Here is a 19,264-nt window from a genome sequence, read left to right on the forward strand (position 1 = left end):
TATAAGACGGTAGCAGCAGCATTCGGCCATCAGTTGCCAGAAGGAATTACCACAGAACGAGGCGTACATGTGCTCGGAAGGAACCTCTTGCTGTTGTGGGAGGTGTGCGGTGTGTGTGGGTGGTCGGCCACAGAGCGCCTCGGTGGTATAACGCGGCGTAAAATCAACCGCAAAAAGGTGTATCCTAGATGAATGACTCGACGAGTATTTTGCCTTGCTCTTACTGCCTTGGCCTAGGCTTAGGCTTAGCTTCGCTCGTTGTATTCCACCTACTTGTATTGCAGCTAGTACAGGATAAACTACGGGCGTGCATGTGCGACTGTTGTACTGGCTGCAATGGGAGTGTTGCGTCGAGTGCCGAACGGCCAGTATCATGAGTATGGTGGAGCGCTACAGATATAGATCTACTACAGGACAATTATGTACTTCAGTACTCAGACTCTCAGTACCATGACCATGATGACTACTACTACTACTACTACTACTACTACTAGTACATGTAGTTGGTGCAGCTAGCTACAGTCACACATAATCGTGCATACCTTGCCGCAAACCAAGTACCTCGTGTATACCGTGATCCGCACACGAGTATACAGCAACGACCGAGTGCGCTGTTGAAGATAGCTGCCCCTGTCTGCCACACTCCCCTCCCCGATCGAGACAAAAATTCCCAGAGACAACACCGAAAGAAGTAGTTACTATAGTATAAAGACTATAACTTTATAAGTGAAAGCAACTGAGACTTGGAATTGTAATGGGATGTCGTGTACTGTCGCTCGTCTACGCAGAAACCCCTGTCGTGAAAAACCTGCGAAGAATGCGTGCTGGCGCGAATCGCGCGAATCGACGGGCTTCAATGCGCAGCACCAATGTAACAATGTTCTGCGCTCGGGCGGCAGGTCACACCGCCAATCTAGCAGAAAATCACCTGGGTCGCGCCAGAGTACGCCAGCAAACCTGCGAAGGAGCCAGGCTCTAAGGAGGTCGATTCCGCTGCTAATCGTCAACATGGTTTTCCCTGCGTTATACAGGCCAGCCGAGTAATGGCTCGCATTTCACGCGAATTGTCTCCAGTCAACGAGGCCAAAAGAACTTCCCAAGGCTGGCATGGAAGAATGTCGAGGACTGGCAGGGAATTGCGCCGTAATGTCTCAAGCACCCGCTGCCCTGTACATGCCTGGAAGAGACAGCGAGCTCAGCGGGGTTGTATCATGCCAGGAAAAAAAACAAGCCAGTTTGGGACGCCAAGAACTGCAACGGGTTTGGCAGCAGAACGCACGCAGAGAGAAAGGAAAAGGAAGACGAATTTCATTTCTGAAGGACAGCCTTCTGCGTGTCGCGAAAGGTCAGTGCCAATCCAGGAAGTGAGGTGGAAGTATTCGTCGGTGACGGGATGTATTGGCAGCGCTGTCACCACTGTGTCATCACGTTCGGTGCGGCAGTGGACTGCCGGCAAGCGGATATGGCCTCTACTTGTGCTGAAAAGCCACATAAGCCGACGTACAGCTCGGGGCTAGTAGCAACAATTTCCAGTAAGCGACAGTACCTGGGCCTTCGTTTACTGCTGCTTCTGGCATTGTTTCTTCCGGCGCCGACTCGGGCCAGGTATGTCGTGCCATCATCTATGTATTGTTATCTGACATGCATGATCTATCTTTTGCTTGTGACGCTAGCGAGAGTCGTACACGGTGCACAAGAAAGTCTGACAGAAGGCAAGAGCTGGCCTAAAAAATTGGCAGTCATGAATTTTTTTAAATGTTCACTAGTCAGTAAGTAAGTTGAGGGAATGGAAAAGGTGAAAAAAACGAGACTGACTCTTGACAGACTCCCTGCCTGAATAGGGCTATGTAATATCTGGGCTATGTAATATCTGGGCTATGTAATATCTGGGCATTGTAATAATGTTCATGATTTTTCTGTTCAACTTTTTTAAGTACATGTATCCTCGTACGTTTCCTGTGCTAAAAGTGGGAATACGCAGGTTGCTAGAGTGCTCAACACCGCAAGGATGGAGCAATACCACCGTTTGAAAGGCAGAAGAGGACGGTGGCAACCGGTTTAAATTAATTATAGTTGCGTCTCTGCGTTTCATACGCATAGCAACTAGCAAGGTGAAAAATCCTCAGACAACTGATGACCTGTTCATCATCTGGCTACAAACTTATTTTATACAGGCAAGAAGTAAAGTGCAACATTGTCGTAGGTGAGACATGGCTCGGATGGTTTCAAAAAATACCGATGATGAGAAACTGTGACGTCCAAATGGTACTAACGAAGTCGATCTACGGAAAGTCTTTTTTAAAGTGAACTGCATGCGGCTCTGTGTTACGCCACACGGAGTTTTCACATCACATACATGTAGCTGCCCTTGGCAACTCCGAACGCGGCAGTGCAGCACAAACCTTTTTTTTGTAGTGTACGACCTGATCGATCTGGGGAGAGTCATACATGTGTACCCCAATACACTTACGGAGCACCTACGTCATCTGAGCCCTATCTACGTACTCTACGCAGACAACGTTCCATAAGCGGAGTGCAAACTCACGAATTCACAGGTTTTCCCGCCCACTAACGTAAAGTTGCTCTGCTTTACGTAGCGGGGGACCTCTCTATTATTGGAAGTTACCGCTATTAGTTGCCAGATATAAAAATAATAGAATCCTGTTTGTAAGCATACTTCCACTTTTCTTGTTCGATCTTTAGACGTAAAAGGTTGACTTCTAACTGGGAAAATACATCATACCAGCTCACATTGAAAAGCCCCCCCCCCCCCCCCTACACACAAAAGCAACCACAACTCGTAAGGTGTTTATTCGGTGCAGTCCCGGATTGTATGTGTGCAGGCCTTTATTAGTGATAAATCCTCTGTCTCAACCGGTATTACTGTGGATCAGGGAGTACGAGTACTCCTGGCTGTAGATTAAAAGAAAATATCTCTGAGAAGCCGGGCGACTAAAGTGCAAGGCTGTTGAATGCATGTTATGATTGACATATTGCCGTTATTATTGGTGTTCCACTTCACAAGTTTCTTACTCTGTAGCTGGACTGCTGGGCCACAAACACACACACACACACACACACACACACACACACACACACACACACACACTTCAGACCTCAGACCTGCCCATCGCGGAAGCGATGATAGCGAACAGCTATGTTAGACATAGCAACTTGTGCTGGGATTGCACTATTCAGCAGCTTGCAAGGGCTGATGAATTGACCGCCACTAATTTTAGCCTGGTATCCACCACACAGCTAATTGAAGTGGCACACACACACACACACACACACACACACACACACACACACACACACACACACACCACACACACCACACATACACACACACACACCACACACATGCCACACACACACAACCGCACACACACAACCGCACACACACAACCACACACACACAACCACACACACACAACCACACACACACAACCACACACACACACACACACACACACACACACACACACACACACACACACACACACACACACACACACACACACACACACACCTGTGGCACACATAGATCATTGACAAGTACATGATGACTGACGTCTGTACAGGCTATTAAAGGGGAAGTTAAGGCAAAAACGAGAGAGCTTGGAAGCTCAGGGCCCTGCGCTATGCTTTTATGCTTTTTTGCCTAGCTCATCGTACATGTTATAAGAACTGATGGAATTGTCTTTTTCCGTTCATTGGCCACATCACTGTATTGCAAAAACGTTTCAATCGGTTTGAATATTATGAGTTAGGCAAAAGTATTTGCAGAATTTATTGCGGATTGTTGTTTCTCTAATAATCATCTACTTTTGTTTTGCTCCTTCTTTAATTTTTATCTCCTTATATTGTAAATCAACAAATTTTGGCCGATGAGAAATAGAAACCTCTCGATTAGAGAGGTTAAGATGCACGTTATTTCCGACGTGACGCGCAGTTTCACGTCAAATTTGAAATCGATCGGTATTTTTGCTCTCACATGCATCCATTGCTCAATCATGCATCATTTGCCTATATGACAAACGTTGGCCTGCGATTTACTTTGTCCGGTTGGTACCAAGCGGCGAAATCAGCGAAATTAAATCGCCAGCGAACATTAGTTGATTTTAATACAGGAATCGGATTTTCTGGCCTTTTTGTAGTAATACATCTACATTGACCTGTTGAGCCAATGACGACGCCGAATGCATGGTTGCCTGAGGAGCACATTACATAACTTTACAGTCTCCTAAAATCATGTGACGTATCCTGTCCGACGGCAAAAGAGGCTGCAGATTTAGTTTTTCTGCGCGTCGACGGGATGTCTGCGACGCGAAAGTTCAGCTGGCGTTATTTGGCTCGCACGTCGAAAAATCAACGCGAGTGACCTGCTGCTCACGTCGAAATTTGGACATTACATAACTTTACAGTCTCCTATATAAATACGTATCCTGTTCGACGGCAAAAGAGGCTGCAGATTTTGTTTTTCTGCGCGTCGACGGGATGTCTGTCCTGACGTTTACTGGGACCGGCGCTGACTCTGCCGATCACGGCGTTCTGGACTCGACGGGATGTCTGTCCTGACGTTTCCTGGGACCGGCTTAGACTCTGCCGATCACGGGCGTTCTGGACTCAACGGGATGTCTGTCCTAACGTTGCCTGGTACCGCCGGACTCTACCGACCACGGGCGTTCTGGAGTCGACGGGATCTTTTGTATTTGTATTTATATCATTATCTCATGGCACATCATGATGACGGCAAATAAAACTGAGACAAGGGTGAAAGCCAACCACAGCAGTAGAACAGATAAAAGAATACAAATAAGAGGCAAAGAAGGCTCTCTTCCGACGTTTCCTGTGACCGGCACTGAATCGCTCGTTCACGCTTATTTTGGAGACGACGGGATCTCTCTTCCAAAGTATGTTTATGCTGACGCATCCTATCACCTTATCGGCGTCTATTCTAATTTAATTTCCTCCTCGTCTCCCTATTTCTTTCCAAATCCCACTCTACATCAGGGAGTCGTATGCATAATACGACGAATATTGGTACGGTACGGGACAGATACAGGAGCCCGCAAATATTGTGGACAGCTGTTATGTACAATCCTGTAGAGCCTTTGTAGTCACAGATACGGGACAGATACGGGACAGATACGGGATAGCGCCATGCGTGACACAAACAAACAAACAAACAAACACACAAACAAACAAATACCAAATTAAAGCTGTGTGGACCCTGGCTAGCGCCAGACGTTACTGAAGTAACGTCTTCTGCATAGCTACGGGAATTAAAATTTCACCAGTTGTAGTCTTCGGGGTGCTGAGTCGAATGGTCTTGGTCCGAGAAAGCTGAGACGCTCCCTTCCTACTTGAATCCCAATCGAACTCGCGCACTTCCACCGAAACTGGGTGACTGCGCCCTACGAGATGGGGATTTGTATGCAAAATGTCACTAAAAGCGCCATTTCGTTCTTATAAAAGCACGGATGACCGCGATTGGCCCATATGTTGTAGTCTTTTGGACGCTGAGTCGACTGGTTTTGGTCCGAAAAGGCTGCGATGCAGCGTTCGCCCCTAATTCCCAATCGAACATGGTTGAACAAGCGGTCACGTGCTCCTGCGTACACCAGCCACCTGGTCACCGTGCCTGCAGGGTACAACTTACAGCCTGTTTTGACCTTTTTTGGGTGCAGTCCTGTCACTCGAGTTGAACCTTGGTGTGAAAGTTGTCGCCTGCTGGCGTGGTGACCAGGTGATTTTGGCACCCAGGAGCACGTGACCGCTTCTTCAACCATGTTCGATTGGGAATAAAGGAGGAACGCTGCATCGCAGCCTTTTCGGACCAAAACCAGTCGACTCGGCGTCCAAAAGAGTACAACATATGGGCCAATCGCGGTCATCCGTGCTTTTATAAGAACGAAATGGCGCTTTTAGTGACATTTTGCATACAAATCCCCATCTCGTAGGGCGCAGTCACCCAGTTTCGGTGGAAGTGCGCGAGTTCGATTGGGATTCAAGTAGGAAGGGAGCGTCTCAGCTTTCTCGGACCAAGACCATTCGACTCAGCACCCCGAAGACTACAACTGGTGAAATTTTGATTTTTGCCTTAACTTCCCCTTTAAGTAACCAGTGTAGTCTCCACGTATATCGGAGAACAAAAAAACCCCAATGTAATTTTGTGTGTGTGTGTGTGCGTGCGGGCGCGTGCGTGCGTGTGTGTGTGGTGTGTGCGTTTGTGGAGTGTGTGTGTATGTATGTGCATGTGCATGCATGTCTTTGCATGTGTGTGCATGTGCATTTCCAATGCACAGGTATGGATCCTGGCAGTGCACGGCCAACAAGAAGGTGGTCAGCCGCGGCGACTTTCGTAGCTACCGCTTCGCGCCCGTCCTGTCGCCGCGCATACGGGCCTTCCGCTGGTCGACCGCGCTGCACTACCTGAACAACCTGACGTGCGTGTACCGGCTGCGCGCGCCCTTCGGCCACCACATCTACTACGAGCTGCCGACGTTCGACCTGCACTCGAACTGTCGCGGCGACAACGTGCTGATCGCCGGCGGCGACCGGACGCACCGCATGCTGTGCGGCAGCGGGCGCCGCCTGCTGCACCCGTACGGCATTGTGCGCTCCAGCGCCGTCACCATGAAGTTCAGCACGGACGCCAGCGGCACAGCCACGGGCTTCTCCGGCTTCTTCGCCGCGTTCAAGCCTCACGGTGAGTCGCCGCACATTCATTCTCCCGCTAGTACTCAGCGTGTAGAGTTTGCCAATGCCAGAGGATTGAAAGGTGTCTACCGGTACTTTCCCGAGTGGAAGCAGCACCCAGATTCTGTCGCGAAATACAGACGTCTACCCTGTTTATCATCGTTAGTTTGACCATCGTAGTATGAGCCGCATGCGGCTTGTACTCCGGAAAATACGGTATCTTGTAATCTTCGCTGCATGCGCTCAACAGCCCCGTCTTCCTACGTTCTGTTTGTTCTTGATGCAGCAAACCTTGACCTGGCATCTCTGAAGGCTGGCAAGGCGCCAATACGAGCCAAGCGAGAAGAGCAGGTGAGTGGGTACAACTCGCTCATCATGTTTCTGTCACAGATTACCCTTATCAACGATGAAAGGCACCCTATTTTTATAAAGTGCATACAGGATTGGTCCTTGGGATCCAAAAACAACTCTTCACGTCAGACCAGTTTGTCTCAGCTCCAGCACGACTTAGCACCGCTTATTTAGAAAAGCGATCCTGTCAGCTTTTCTATTATTGTGTTCACATGGTAGAAAAAACGACACCGCTATGCTACGTAAGTTTCTACGTAAGGTGCTCGGTACTTCACTTAGGCTACGTAAGTTTCTACGTAAGGTGCTCTGTATTAGATCTACCAACGGGTGGTAGCCGCGTTCTGTGCACGTGCACGGCAGACATTGTGTTGCATGCAGTGCAGTCCGTTTTCGGATGTGCATGCGCGAGGAACTTCCTTCTTTGGAACTGCTTCTTGCATGAGATGTTTCGGATATGTCGTGTCCTGGCTTATTTCGCTTCGGCTCTGCTGAGACCTCTTTTCGCGGAATATTACTCAATGACAGCATTGACAGGTGAGTTGACCAGTTCCCTTTGATTCATTTGCTTGTGTTGACTCTTTCATTTACGAAAAGTGTGCTGATTTTAGGTGGAATACAATAAATAATGGAAAAGCTGACAGGATCTCTTTTCTAAATTTAGCTTTTCTGCTGTCGAGGCCTCCTTTTACGGAATACTCAATGACAGGTGATCTCTGAGTTGACCAGTTTCCTTCGATTCATGTGCTTATGCTCACCCTTTCATTTACGGAAACGTGTGCTGATTTTATTCGGATTTAGATCCATTCGTATCTCTTTGCCCTTGCCAACAGTGTGCGAAGAACGCGAGTTCACCTTCTTGACGGTAAGGCTTACATTGTATGTTGCTGCTGAGGCTTAGATGTGTTGTCGAAATACTCATGTTCATTGTACATTGGTACGTTACAAGTAAGGCACTGGTCATGATTGCTTCCGGCATTCCGTGCCCCGATCATAGGGTAGAATCTGAATTTTGCAGTGGCATAGCATCGTTGGCAGTTCCCAATCTGTAGGGGAAGGTTCAAGGACGCATTGGCCGAGTACTAGTATGCAAAATATATTCGCATATCATATCAGGGAAAATCTCCATTATGGAGAGGTTCATGCATTCAGTGACTTGTTTGCTTCATACGAAACAAGCCAATGGGTGCAGGCTCGTCTCGTGAAAATCTCATACGATTGGATTTGTTTACTCGAGTCTGGGCTGTTTGATTTGTGAGTAGCGCCGGTAGAGCAAGAATTACGATCTGCAATCTGTTTGTTGTACCTGCAAGAATGTGCTGTACATGTATCGTATTTTCTCTGTTGTTGTTTCAGTTGCCGTCATGCTACTAAAGAAAGGTTCAGTGACTCATTTGTTTCATAAAAGACGAGTCAATGGTTTGGTCTGGCTTAGAATCTTTCGCTGTAGAAGAAATCTATTCGTGTCTCTATTGGAGAAATAATTGTATTCACTCGTTATAAAATAGGGTTAAGACAAACTCACAGAGCAAATGCCATCGGTCCCTTGATTTTCGTCCTAAAGAGGTTTGACTGGATATCATTCATACTCCCCCAAAGTCGTGTAACATGTTATTATTATGGAGTGCCTTGTTTATCTCTCAGTACCTCCAACCATATATCCTTGCCCCTTATATCCTCAGGATCAGTGTAGTTGTTGGAACGAGGTGTCGGACTCAGCAATGTATTTGTTTACATTTTAATACATGTTTATTGTTCCTACTTTGCTGTGTTGTTTTAGACAATCGTGGACTTGTAACACTTTGAAGTCATTGAACTGCTTCCAAAAGTTTTATCGACATCAACAGGATTACGATTTCACTACAATATGATGCCGGATGACCTTATCACGACAACCCATGACTACAATTATACACACAGAATCAACAAAAACATCTGCGGCACGCACCTGGTTACAATTCTCATGTAAATGTGATTTAGGGTGTGGACATCTGAATTTTCTGAAAGACAAGACAATTTTATGACAGAGTCATGAAATTCTGCAACATCCACAGAATGACCTGCGTATAAAAAAAAGGTATCACCGCCACTGCACTACCCATATGATTCCCCTGCAGAAGAACATGAGTACTGTGTAGATGTATGCAAGACTAGTCCCATTTTCTGCAAGAAAAGGCTTGCACATCAATGCGTATAATACGGTATTGAATTTGATATGATACACGTACATGTACATAGGGGCTCCCGTAAGAAGACCATAGGTCTGTGGAAAACACCCTAGTAAAATAAATAAAATAATGATAATAATATCCTTTTAATAGCCAAAAAAACAAAAGAAATTATAGCAATAAAAACTGCTTTATGGCAGTTTTCTAAAAAAAGTTATTGTGTTCTAGTCCATGGACCCCGTCTAAAAAGTAAGAAATTAACGAAATGTGATAGCCGAAAATTAAAATTTCACACAAAACCTCACAATAATCACACACAGGATGCAAGACGACCTTTTCCCCTCGTGGTCCTCTTTCATATGCAAGCATGTTGGCGCAGTACATATGTACTTGTACAAGTACAAGTGTCGGAATAAACAAGTGTTGAAAGCCGTACTATTAAAAGTATTAGATCTTCAAGTGTCGTGATTATTGTGAGGTTTTGTGTGAAATTTTAATTTTCGGCTATCACATTTCGTTAATTTCTTACTTTTTAGACGGGGTCCATGGACTAGAACACAATAACTTTTTTTAGAAAACTGCCATAAAGCAGTTTTTATTGCTATAATGTCTAATAGAATTGATCCCTAACCGTAGCATGTTCCCATTATTGTGAAAAGAGTTGGAGGGCGTGAAAAAGCCAAGATTAAAGTAAAATTCAGGAGGCAATCCTCCTTTTGCAGTACATTCCTCATCAGTGGGCCATGAATGTCGCATACCAAATGCATAATTATAAGTGTTGGCTGCTACTTCGGAAGTACTAACAAGTTACACGTCTAATATTTGTCTGGATAGATGGCATATTATATTGATTGTTTGGTGCGACACTTGATCTTTGGCTTGAGGGTGGTGGCGTTCCTGCGGATGCGGAAAACTCGGCGTCCAGCGGAGTGTCACCCGAACCGTGATTTTTTTAGGGCAACAGGCGGCAGGTGGTGTTCATTGTATTGGTTGCTTATTGTTTGCTGGTGTGGTACAGGCGGGGGACGATGATGACCAGTACAGTGAACCTAAGACGGCAGTCGGTGAGATCAACCTGCAGCAAATGCGTGTGCTGACCGGAGAGGCGTCGCTGGACAGCTACTGCCGCAGCATGAAGCGCTTCGGCTGGGAGCTGGCCACCTCCAGCTGCGTGATCCACTCCGATCCGTGGAGCGTGCCGTCGCGGTCGCTCACGCACGCCTACCGCTCCAACAGCAACGACGACGCGGACTTCTATGACGCGGCCATCCGCGTGCTATCGCGGCGCAGTGTGCCCGGCAATGTCATCTCCGATGTACCTACATCCAGCTTGCCCAGCCACGCCCGAACGACTGCGAATCCGCTAGTGCAAGCTGCTGTCCGTCGGCACGTACGCAGGCAACGCGAAGAGGTCGCCCGCGACACAGGCCAGATCCCCCGTGCCCAGCGTAGCAGTTCTCGTATGCGATGGCAATAGATGCATTATTTCTAACATAGCCTAGGCATTGTGCATATTCTTGCACCTTAAAACCCCAAATTCGGCTACGCAATGGGTCCACCCCATTGTCCATGCGGATCCACTTGAAAATATAATTAATTTATAAAAATGATTTATTTTTATTTTACACTTTCCCGTTCAACTCCCTCAAACTTGGGAATCATTTTTACTCCATAATCATTTATCAACTACGCACCGTTAGCCATCCAATAATGTGACTCTCTGCTGGGAATCCTGACTAGTTGATACCACAAGATGGGATCACAGGGTGGTGTAGATAGCAGTAGCCATTGCTTAGCATAATATGCGAATGGGCAGAATAGCATGTTCTTACCAGAATCCGTATATCAGGCAGAATCTATAGCTAACCTTGTATGTCACGGTAGCAAATCACTCCTACAGTTATTTAGTAGTCAACGTCCCAATATGCAGTCAACTGATTTATGGACTGTGTAGCCCCTAGCGTGTGGTGGAAACAGCAGCAAACACCCCTAGGTAGGTGCTTATCATCCCATTCTTTTGCTTTCTTAAGCCCTTATCACAATGGATATAACCAAATAAAAATCTGGCAAATGAATGGACAGAAGCCATGTAAACATCTTGGAAAATCAAGAAACCTAACTGCAACGCTATCTGAGTATCAGATAGACTCTACCGTTAATGTGAACGTATTAGTGAGTTTGGATATAAGGATTTCTCATGCAAAATTTAATTTATACACAACATTTTTCCTAATGGAGAAGATAGCAGCAGCCCGGCACATTGCACACAGCGAATGATGTACACGGAATGTGAATTAGGTGTAGAAAAGAATTTCTGTACAAAGTTCGATCAACATACAGGAGAAATGGCAAAGAGACTGCCTTGCAGGGCAACACCATGAACGATGTCACCGATGCTCTCAATACTGTGCATGACGTCATTGAAGTACTCCCCTGATGTCGTTGATCTACTCCACATAGCCTGCTGGGGAATACCAAGAGCAGTAAACTGCTTACGCAAGGCATGATGTGGCACAATTCTTCACAAGAGTTCGAGCATACGGAATGTAGGACAGACAGTACCTGCAATGGGGACAAAACATTGTAGCAAAACACTCCATGAATCTACTAAGAGTGGGGGTGACAACGGGAATCTTAACACTGAGGTCTGAGGGAAGGAGGACGTGCAGTGCTGCTCAACGAAACATGACCGCGGGAGTCAAGTCAGCGTTCCACACACCAGCTCACAGCCCAGTGCGAGCAGGTCTAGGGCTGCACAACGGCCAGCGTGTACGTTTAAAACTCACACAATCAGACTTCATAAAGCAGCACTGCAGACCCCATTATCATCTTGGATCAGAGCCGGACCGGGTACAAATGGATACTTCACGTCATTTCTTTCTGTTCACTATGGAAACGTGTCCCGAGTTGTCTCCCACAAAGCTCGCTTCACATAAAGGGTTGTTTAGAACGCGAACCTGATCTCGAGGATGGGAATTCAGTAAACATCTTCTGGTTTCGGCTTGACGTACATAGAACTACTCGATTTGAATACAAGCTTGATGCAAACAGAACTCGGGCCATCCAGTCTTTCTGCACGAGGAGTCCGTGTCTACGCAATAGAGTGCTCATCGGAGAGGAATTGTGAGGTGAAACATCCACTTCAAAATGATCGTAATGACCTCGTCAAGTCATGCTCCTACTTGTATGTATGAACGGCACACCAAACACAGCGGATGGAGTGAGTGTATGCTACTCACCATGCCATTGCCAGAAACTGCACCAAACAGAACACCAGGGCCAGAACTGGGATTTTCCACTGCAAACAACAAGACAGGCAGGGCGAGAGAGAGAGAGAGAGAGAGAGAGAGAGAGAGAGAGAGAGAGAGAGAGAGAGAGAGAGAGAGAGTGAGAGAGAGAGTGAGTGAGAGAGAGAGAGAGAGAGAGAGAGAGAGAGAGAGAGAGAGAGAGAGAGAGAGAGAGAGAGAGAGAGAGAGAGAGAGAGAGAGAGAGAGAGAGGAGAGAGAGAGAGAGGGAGAGAGGGAGAGAGAGAGGGGTGGGAGGGAGAGAGAGAGAGAGAGAGAGAGAGAGAGAGAGAGAGAGAGAGAGAGAGAGAGAGAGAGAGAGAGAGAGGGAGAGAGAGAGGGGTGGGGGGTGGGAGGAAGGGAGAGAGAGAGAGAGAGAGAGAGAGAGAGAGAGAGAGAGAGAGAGAGAGAGAGAGAGAGAGAGAGAGAGAGAGAGAGAGAGAGAGAGAGAGAGAGAGAGAAGAGAGACGGACGGAGAGAGGCAGACAGAGAGCCGAAAAATACATTGTAACACCTCAACAACAGAATTGCACCACAAAAAATATCTGCAGAACGATTAGGAACACAAGAGAGGGGAAAGAAGAGGGAAGTTGAAGCTATGAAGCTAGCATTCTTGCCATTCTCATTCTGCAATCTATCTCAATTCATTTCGCATTAATCATTGTTGTTTTTAGCTATTCTTCGTTGTGGTGTTTTTAACTCCTCTTTTTTTTCACGGTTCGCGTGAGAGTTTTCCGCATGCGCAGGAGCGCCACCACCCTCTTGAATTAAGGCGCAAATACAGCTCCTAAAGCGGTGGGAGGTGAGTAGATCAGACCCACCGCAAAGTGGTCAATGACCGAAAATCCCATTCACTGCATCCATGTTTCCCTCGTGCAAGGCCACGAGTTCCCAATTAACTGTAGGTTGCAGCACACCTCTTTGCTGCACATAATTCATTGTTCTTGCTCTTGTGCTGTATACGTGATGTGATAAGGCCTGGGCTCGTGGCTGTTTTACATACTTGCTGTGCTGGACTAGACGTCCGAGAATGTGAGCTCTCTTTCCTTGTCTTTCAGTCCCTTGACTATTACAATAACTATACGAACCTGTGTGGTGCTGTGTGTGGGCCATGTCGCGTACGCGATCTCCACATTTAATATTTGAAACCTAAAACATTTACACACGTTACGTAATTTCTCGCAGGACGTGAGCTCTCATGTTTTGATAACCAAGGCGCATGTTTGCGCTTCTGCGCCTTTTTTTTCTTCCTTTCCTCGGTTGGAAAAAGAGATAGAGAGAATCCCGAAGAGTTTGGAGTATTTGGAGTGTATGTGCCTTATGATTGGAGTGACGGAGAGAGATCTAGAGTGTGAGATTTAGAGGCTCTGGTGAGTACTGACATAAGGAAGTGGTTTATTTTACAGACAGACGAGTGTAGATATAGTGAAGAGTCAGGGAGGCCATGCCCAGCAGAGCATGGTATCGTGCGTAGCACGGGGGTAGTGAGAGGTCACGTACCGTCTATACATGGCGACAGACAGGGGAAGGACTATGCCGTGAATGGGTGAAAGGATAACATGATACAGGATAGGACAAGAAGGTGCATGAGCCGTAATTGGAGTAGTAGTTCATCGAGTGTGATAGTGTTATGAGTAAGGTACATTTCAGTCTTATTCTCTCCCGACAGACTCTTAGGGTCAGACACAACATCTTGCCTGTGTTTCACCTGAAGAGAAGGCACGAAAGTTTACTTGTGAAAATTATGTTGTTGAGGAGCCTGAAGTTTGTGCTACTATTGAATGCTATAGCTTTTTTGTCTCAAAGGAAACTTTTTACGTAAATCATTTCACATAAAAGTTGTAATATGACACATCCTGTGTATTCGTTGTGTGACAAGACAAGGTTCCTTACCCATACTGCGGCGCAGATTGTTAGAACAATTGCAAGCTGAGCAATAAAACATGCAAAAACAAATCCAGACAAACATGCACAGGGTTAACAACACACAGGAACACAATACAAATACACACACACACACATATGCACACGTGTGCACATATATAAGCACATGGTTCACAACACACATACCGGGTATACAGACAGACAGACAAACAAACAAGCAGAGAGACATACAGACAGATACACACATACACAGGGTACAGTTGTTGTAGTACGTTATTTTGTGTACGTCGTGTGTACGTCATGTTGGTGCATGCGCGTGTTGTTGAGGTGTGAAAAGCAGTCTTCGTCTCCAGTTCGTCATGTCTAGTTGTGTTTCGTCGTCGTGTCAATAAACAGTCTTCTAAATGTAGTTATCGTCGTCCCTTTGTATAAGTGTGGAGATGGCATGGGACTGGGAGAAGGTGGAGAAAAGGCAGATACAACACAGTCACATAACACATGTATACATGTATTATAGAAAGCAAGCTAGGTGAGCCAGGACATGCAGCACACCCTGGACTCGAACAGGAATCTGCCCAGTGACATCATATTCCATTCACATGACTCCATGATACATTACCTATCACCAGGGGATACAGCTGTGTAAGGGTAAGTTCATAAGACTAGTGTAGTGTAGGTTTCATTGAACAAACAGTTCTAGTCAGGCACAGCTGGTGCTCAAACTAACCAGTACGACTATCGTTGCTATGAAGCGCTTCTCCTCAAACATACGCTTCAGCTGCTTGCATGGTCCCATCAAGAACATCGAGCTGGGAAAGAAGTATGACATATGGACATACAGAGAGAGAGAGAGAGAGGGAGAGAGAGAGAAATGGAGGGAGGGCAAAAGATTAGAAGGAAAACACCGGGTCTTCAGGCCTCTCACTAACTACTACAAGTAGTAAACAAAACAATGCCATATACTTTGGCTGGTCCTGAGCAAAGCAACTACAGACTCGCCACTACTTGACAGCATACAGCTTCCCAGCAAGGCCACCCACAAAGCCCAATCTTGCTTCCTCTTTCTCACAGAAGAAAAAAGTGCTTCAAGAAAATAGTATGGGAAAGAAATTGAGTGTCTAGATACGGTCTAACTACTGTAAAGTGAGAAACTTTCGCTAGAGATTAAATTTCGCTATTTTCGCGACCATCACACATTCGCGAATATAAATCGCCGCAAACCCCTCCGTACATTGATTGTAGACAGTACAAGATCCGACTGAAGAGATAGAATTGCAAAAGTTTCTCATCGTAAACCAGCCCAATTTATGAAAACGCTAAATTTGCGCGCCGCGAAAGTTTATCGCTTTACAGTATAGGGACGGTGGGTGTAACACTACTGCACGGTAAAATTACAGTTTGCTGGTCCGCGCCGAATATGCGTCAAAGTAAAGAATAGAGGTGCGAGGACTAACGTCTGAATGCACCTGGTTCTAATTCATTACAGGGACAGCGAGACCTCTAAACGTAGTACTGAGCACAAAGGGAGTACAGTCAACTTTGTTAATAACGACTGCGGATATAACGACATTTCGCGAATAAGGACAGAATTTCCATGCCCAGAGCAAAGTCCATTCTTCCTGTACCGGTATACATATAATGAGACTTCGGTTATAAGGACACTTCGCGGATATGGACACTTTTCTGATGCCCCGCTGAGTGTCAGTATAATTATGCAAAGTTTCCTGTAGTTCCACAGTGAAGAATATACATGTGACATTCGTACCTGGTCAGGGCTATTAAGCTGCCACAGGAATAGATTAGCGCGAATGCAGTGTACTTCTGCAGAAACACCATGACGACACCCTGCAGGCAGAAGAGGTAGAAAACAGAAGGCAGCAGAGAAAAATTAGTGCAAGCAATTCATCCGTCACCTGTCATGCCTGCACCAGTGCGTGAAAAGGAGAAGAGACACAGGTAGCACAGAAGACGGGGGATACGCTATGCCACAGTCCACAGAGTGGCTACTGTTTACTGCCGACGTCAACGCACAGAATGTCAGCAGCTTATACGGTCTCGATACGTTGACGCACGCTGAAAAACCAAACACAAAGCATTCTACTAGAGCTGTGTAACTAAAAGACACGTTGGCAGAAAGAATATTAATTTCATGCTACCTGTATTCGGGTTTGATCCTAATGAAACCATACACGGGTACAAGCTTAATTGTGCGTGAACGCAGTCAGCCATACGGGTGGGCGTCTTCAGGACTTACGATAATGGAGAGGGCGATGCCGATGACAAAGCAGATTGCAAAGCCCTTGATCCGCGTTGACCAACTGAGACTGCCACAGCAATCCAGCTGCGGAGGCAAACGTGCACATTGACACACGGGTACCGAGGTCACACATGCAAGTACACAGCCGCGCAAGAAAGACATTGACAATTTATTTATTTCTAGGATTTGCGAAAGGCAAATGAAAGGCAAGTGAATGCCTATCTGGGAGTCTCCCAAAGAATATGAGGTGTGTTATGTTGGTAAGTATTATTATATTCCCAGATTCACGACATTGATATTGGGAAACAGGAAGAAGAAGAACAACCATTGTCGACACGACAGGAAGAGAACAACTCTGAACAGGAGAGTGTGCGTGCATATGCGGGAAAGCATGCACGTGCGTATACGGTAGAGTACACGTATGAGACCAGAAGTGTGCCTATGCGTACATGCCCTAAGTGGGTGCACATCACCATAAATAAGTACATCACCAGGTGTGGGCGGGGGGGGATCGTTGAGAAAAGGGTACACTGAGTGTCCGGGGTCCCCCTGGTGATGCCATCACAGGGCATAGATTAACGGCCGGACATCGGACATTTTCCGGCCATTTTCGGCCACTGACTGGACGTTTTCAATTTCACCGGACATAGTGTCCGGTCAAAAAGTAAAAAAAGAGCAGCGACCTTTCGACCTTTTCATGCAGAGATGGGCTTTCTTCGGAGCTTCGTGCCAAATGCGACTTGCATATCGTACAACTAACACGTACACCGTAGTCTCAGGCGTAGACTTCACTATAATTATTTACTTGATCCGCCTGTAGCAATGCGTTGTTGCTACAGTCAATTCACACTTTCGACCGTTGGTGTCGACTTCGCACTTGAATCGATGGGTTGGACTGCTAGTGCAGTTGTTCGCTCTTGAGAGGAAGATGTCATCTTTTATTTTTCACTCTTTCACTGTACTACTAAAAAAAAGAAGAAACGCCCTGAAAATGTGCTGTGGAAAATGTCCGGGCATGTCCGGACAGATTTCAAAATGGAAGGACATTTGTCCGAGCTAAATGAAATCCTTAAGCTATGCCCTGCCATCAGTGCTTGTTCTGCACCACCAGGGCATGGTCAGCACTGACCCGCACTGCTGTCTGGAGATTACGAAGTGCTTGTCGCACTGGAAATGCAGGGTCTATGTAAGTTTGTATCCCTATCGGGATGTTCGTGTCTGGAAATCACTACAAATGATTTTCTCCTTTCTGAACATTCCATGCTTTCACCACTGACCAGCCGCACTGAGCTTACACTTGATCATTATTACCCATTTTGAGTTCCATAATCACTTTCACTGCTTCGCCGCTGTATTTCGTATCTCGGCTAAGTTACATGTACGAGTAGTTGTGTCCTCCGCTTTCACTACCTAGTATTCACTCAACATGTCACTAAAAGTCATAGCACTGACTACGTCCATTCCGGCATTAGATTACCAATGGCTGTGTTATTGGGCAGGTTGAACAGACGGCAGATCTTTGATACCGTCACAGTCTCGTTGCAATGGAAGGCCAATCACTTGATGAGCCAGGGAGCGATGGGTAACTTGTACACAATATTCGACATGCTGCTGAGAACTGGATACAGCATGCGCTAGAAAGTGTGAGTTGGTTTCAGCACTTGCGGTGGTTGCTGAGAAGTTCGGTATCCATTATAATAAAAAGTGGACAGGCAACCAACCATGATGAAGTGCTGCTGCAGCTGCTGCTTTTCTTTTAGATCGCAAATCAAAGTGACATGAACTATCCCAGTGTTCATACACCTAGCCGCTAGCCTACGTAATGGTTGATTGAATTGCATGTAGCAGCAATACGCGGTCACATGATTACTAGATTAGCTATGCTAGGCTGTACACCTACACATGGCCATACCACTAATGATACACACATAAACACATTTCACTCATTGTGGAAAGTCACACACGACACTATTTTTTGTGGAGTTCTAATAACACAACGCCACTTCTTACATCATCCTTGAGTTCGTCGACGAGTCCTTTATCCTCGTCCTCTCCCGTCACGTAGTTCTTCATTTTCTGAAACGACCCCGGCATCGTGATGGCCTATTCGCTACGCCTCGACAATAGCCACTAAACAAATATTCACTACACACCAGCAGCTAACCACGGGACAAAGCTCGTCGCAGTTTGACAAATCTAGAACGCGCGCGCCGGCTTGAATATTTTTTTGCGCGAGTCACAAGAGGACAAATGGTGCAAGTAAAGACGAAATTGAAATTCGAGCACTTGAAGAAGCCCAAGGAAGCTTGCCAATTACTAAAACGTCGACTAGTATTCAGGAAGTGACGCTTGGCAGGTCTTGCAGTGGAGACCGTTTAGTCACGGATACGATTACGAGCCCTTTCCTAGCTTGCGCAAGTCCAGGATAGCTCTGATATGACTCTGACAGTCTGAGAGTGAGAGGCTTCGTTTTCTTTCGCCTGAGTGTCGTCAAGTCATGAGCGAACACGGCATCCGATCCCCCGACTCGCTAGATATCTGCATGCAACACTCACTTGCAATCAATGCACAGTCTGTTGCAAGCATTAAAGGGGAAGTATACCCTAAAATCAAATTTT

At 46.3% G+C, this 19,264-nt stretch overlaps 2 protein-coding genes across 2 annotated transcripts; one reads left to right on the forward strand and one right to left on the reverse strand.

Moving 5' to 3' along the window:
• Window positions 1-721: 721 nt before the first annotated feature.
• LOC135830489 (uncharacterized) lies at window positions 722-10,846 on the forward strand (the record flags this gene model as incomplete). Its single annotated transcript, XM_065342742.1, is given in 4 exon segments — window positions 722-1,605; window positions 6,312-6,715; window positions 6,992-7,056; window positions 10,240-10,846. Coding segments are annotated over 4 exon segments (1,140 nt in total). The 3' UTR covers window positions 10,699-10,846.
• Window positions 10,847-11,495: 649 nt separating this feature from the next.
• On the reverse strand, window positions 11,496-19,094 carry LOC135830491 (vesicle transport protein SFT2B-like). The gene is made up of 7 exons (XM_065342743.1): window positions 18,657-19,094; window positions 16,644-16,730; window positions 16,155-16,234; window positions 15,117-15,198; window positions 14,399-14,434; window positions 12,461-12,519; window positions 11,496-11,783 (listed from the first exon to the last, which is right to left on the reverse strand). The coding sequence occupies exons 1-7, from the start codon at window positions 18,738-18,740 to the stop codon at window positions 11,714-11,716; spliced, it is 498 nt and encodes a 165-aa protein (XP_065198815.1). The 5' UTR covers window positions 18,741-19,094; the 3' UTR covers window positions 11,496-11,713.
• Between the last annotated feature and the right edge of the window lie 170 nt (window positions 19,095-19,264).

Source organism: Sycon ciliatum, unplaced genomic scaffold (assembly GCF_964019385.1).
Source record: "Sycon ciliatum unplaced genomic scaffold, ocSycCili1.1 SCAFFOLD_1207, whole genome shotgun sequence".
Classification (NCBI taxonomy): Eukaryota; Metazoa; Porifera; class Calcarea; order Leucosolenida; family Sycettidae; genus Sycon; species Sycon ciliatum.

Coding starts and splice junctions, on each gene's coding strand:
- LOC135830491 (XM_065342743.1), bottom strand. CDS start 18,740: ATGCCGGGGTCGTTTCAGAAAATGAAGAACTACGTGACGGGAGAGGAC. Junction 15,199..16,154: donor AGCTTAATAGCCCTGACCAG/GTACGAATGTCA, acceptor CTTCTTTCCCAG/CTCGATGTTCTTGATGGGAC. Junction 12,520..14,398: donor CAATCTGCGCCGCAGTATGG/GTAAGGAACCTT, acceptor TGTTGTTTGCAG/TGGAAAATCCCAGTTCTGGC.